This window comes from Priapulus caudatus, unplaced genomic scaffold, assembly GCF_000485595.1.
Source record: "Priapulus caudatus unplaced genomic scaffold, Priapulus_caudatus-5.0.1 Scaffold1312, whole genome shotgun sequence".
NCBI classification, from domain to species: Eukaryota; Metazoa; Priapulida; class Priapulimorpha; order Priapulimorphida; family Priapulidae; genus Priapulus; species Priapulus caudatus.
Genome location: NW_014578373.1, coordinates 79,218 through 82,292, shown reverse-complemented (window position 1 = coordinate 82,292; position 3,075 = coordinate 79,218). Strand labels below are relative to the sequence as shown.

General features: G+C 56.5%; 1 protein-coding gene across 1 annotated transcript in view; it reads left to right on the top strand.

Annotated features, from left to right (window-relative positions):
• Nucleotides 1–187: 187 nt before the first annotated feature.
• Nucleotides 188–3,075, top strand: part of LOC106816200 (WD repeat-containing protein 47-like) — a 21,775-nt gene continuing 18,887 nt past the window's right edge. Inside the window, 2 exon segments of the mRNA XM_014820763.1 lie at nucleotides 188–419; nucleotides 790–2,102. Coding sequence (XP_014676249.1) covers nucleotides 306–419; nucleotides 790–2,102 — 1,427 coding nt within the window. The 5' untranslated portion in view covers nucleotides 188–305.

Sequence of the window (3,075 nt, the reverse complement as noted above, 5' to 3'; positions counted from 1 at the left end):
GCTACATTGACTTAACTGAAAATATGGTTGCTGAAATCTAGACAATATGGCGCGAGCGATCAGCATCGCTACTAGTAAACCGCACACCCGCTTGAATTAAAAAAAGTCCAGTGTGTATTAATTATTTCATTGATTAATTCTGAATTTGTGTGATTTATATTTGTTTCCTCTATTTTACTTTTTTAGGTTACGCACTGCATAGAGCTTTGGCTTGCTATAATGCCTAAATAGTAGACTGCGTTCCCGCTAATCGAACCACTTGTGAAAGCTTCTATAATACCAGCGCCAATCAACCACCTGCCAACATGCCATCTGCAAGATTGCCATTCAAAGAGCAGGATGTGATCAAGCTTGTCTTGGAGTTTTTGAACAACAGAGATCTTCACATTACTATGCTGTCAATGGAGAGAGAAACAGGCGTGCGTATTCTCGACAGTTGAACGCACATATGTACATAGTAGCGGGTTATTAATCTTCCATAATCTAAAGTTAATGGAAGAGTGTCATGTGTACTTAATTGCTGTCTGTCTCAATCCTTGTTTTAGATACTTGTTGCGTTATATTCTTTAAGATTTCCATGATCACATATTTGACCTGTCGGCCAGTAGAAAAACTAGGAATCAAATGGATTAATCAAAGAATTAGCATTATCCTTATTCGCATTTAAAATTTTTATTAATTCCCAAGTGTCCATGGTGAACCAGCTTGCTATTATGTGTTTACAAAATGTCAGCTTGGTGATTTTATTCTATGCTAAATCAATGAAATCTGACGACTTTTCAATTCCAGGTGATTAACGGGATCTACTCGGACGACATGCTGTTTCTACGGCAACTCATCCTCGACGGCCAGTGGGACGACGTGCTCGAGTTTGTGCAGCCGCTCACGCAGATGCCGGGATTCGAAGCAAAGCGCTTCCAGTTTGTCATCCTCAAGCACAAGTACCTCGAGCTGCTCTGCCTCAAGTCGGAGCCCGGCCCGATGCAGAACAGCGACTTCACCGTCGACGAGGTCGTGCACTGTCTCAACCGTCTCGAGGAGTTCTGCCCGGGCAAGGAGGAGTACAACGAGCTGTGCCTGCTGCTGACGCTGCCACGGCTCTCCGACCATGCCGATTACAAGAACTGGAACCCGAGCGCGGCACGCGCCGACTGCTTCCGGCGCGTGCACCCGCTGCTCGCCGCGTTCATGCCTGTCGAGAAGCACGACAACGACGTCGCCAAGAGTGACCGCATGATCCAGCTGCTGCTCAAGGGCCTGCTCTACGAGTCGTGCGTCGAGTTCTGCCAGCGGCGCGCGACGGGCGCGCGCGACGTCACGGCGAGCATGATCCAGACGAAGATGCTCGACGGCACCGGCTTCAGCAGCGCCGACCTCAGCCTGCTCTCCTGGCTGCAGAGCATCCCGCCGGAGACGTTCGCTTGTCCGTTTGAGCAGCGCGAGCTGAGCGTCGACGTCGAGCCGCTGCCGCGGCCGCTCCTCGACGCCTCGTGGTCCGAGCACATCCTCGCCGCGCCGATCAAGCCGAACATCTTCCCGCACGCGGCCGTGCCGTGCACGCGGCCGCACTCTGCCGCGCCCATGTCGCGCTCGCTCGCGCCGCAGTACGACGGACTCGCGCACGGGCTGTCGCGCGGCGGCGGCACGGCGCGCGGCGCTCGCTCATTTCCGGCTGGCGACGCCGCCGTCGCCGCGGCGATGTCGAAGTCATTTGCCGGCTTCCACCTGTCAGCGGTGCGGCAGCGCGACACCAACCCGATGAGCGTCTCCATCGACCGCATGTTCGCCGACGCCGACATGGTCAGCTCGGGTCAGGAGGGCGCCACTGACCGCACGCTGCCGCGTCCGAAGACTCCGCCGCCGCCTCCGACGCCTCCGACGTCGAGCAAGGCGGACCGCGGGAAGGAGTCGCCGCCGCGCGTCAGCGAGACGCGGGACTCCGGCGAGCTGTACCGCGAGTACCAGAAGCAGAAGCAACTCACGCAGGAGGCTGAGCAGGAGAAGCAGCGGACAGCGGCGAGCCAGCAGCAGCATCAGCAGCAGCTGATGATGGTGGACGCCGCCGCTGACGACAAGCTACAGCCGATGAGCAAGGACAACAGGTGCGTGCCGTAGTACCGAGACAACTGGTCTGGAGCCGAGACACTGGCTAAGGCATTGCGGATTTGCAGCGGCTTGCAGCTGCGGCTGGCTAGTGTAACCAGTGGCAATGCATTGACTTCAAAGCGTGCGATTATGGGGGCGATTTCGAACCGTTTTCTTTTTAACTGTCGCCCCCGTAATCACATTTTTGGGAGCTCTTTTGGGAATTTTGGGGGCGATTTCGCTCGCCGCCCCCGTGTAATTTTTCCACTGCCTCCCATGCCACACCCAGTCCTGCCACACTGTGGAAAGTGCATTCTACCACAACCTACCCTGCCATGGCCTGCCACACCCTGTCCTGCCACATCTTGCTCTGCCATGCCCTCCTGTGCCACACCCTGTCCTGCCACACTGTGGACAGTGCATTCTACCACAACCTACCCTGCCATGGCCTGCCACACCCTGTCCTGCCACATCTTGCTCTGCCATGCCCTCCTGTGCCACACCCTGTCCTGCCACACTGTGGACAGTGCATTCTACCACAACCTACCCTGCCATGGCCTGCCACACCCTGTCCTGCCACATCTTGCTCTGCCATGCCCTCCTGTGCCACACCCTGTCCTGCCACACTGTGGACAGTGCATTCTACCACAACCTACCCTGCCATGGCCTGCCACACCCTGTCCTGCCACATCTTGCTCTGCCATGCCCTCCTGTGCCACACCCTGTCCTGCCACACTGTGGACAGTGCATTCTACCACAACCTACCCTGCCATGGCCTGCCACACCCTGTCCTGCCACATCTTGCTCTGCCATGCCCTCCTGTGCCACACCCTGTCCTGCCACACTGTGGACAGTGCATTCTACCACAACCTACCCTGCCATGGCCTGCCACACCCTGTCCTGCCACATCTTGCTCTGCCATGCCCTCCTGTGCCACACCCTGTCCTGCCACACTGTGGACAGTGCATTCTACCACAACCTACCCTGTCA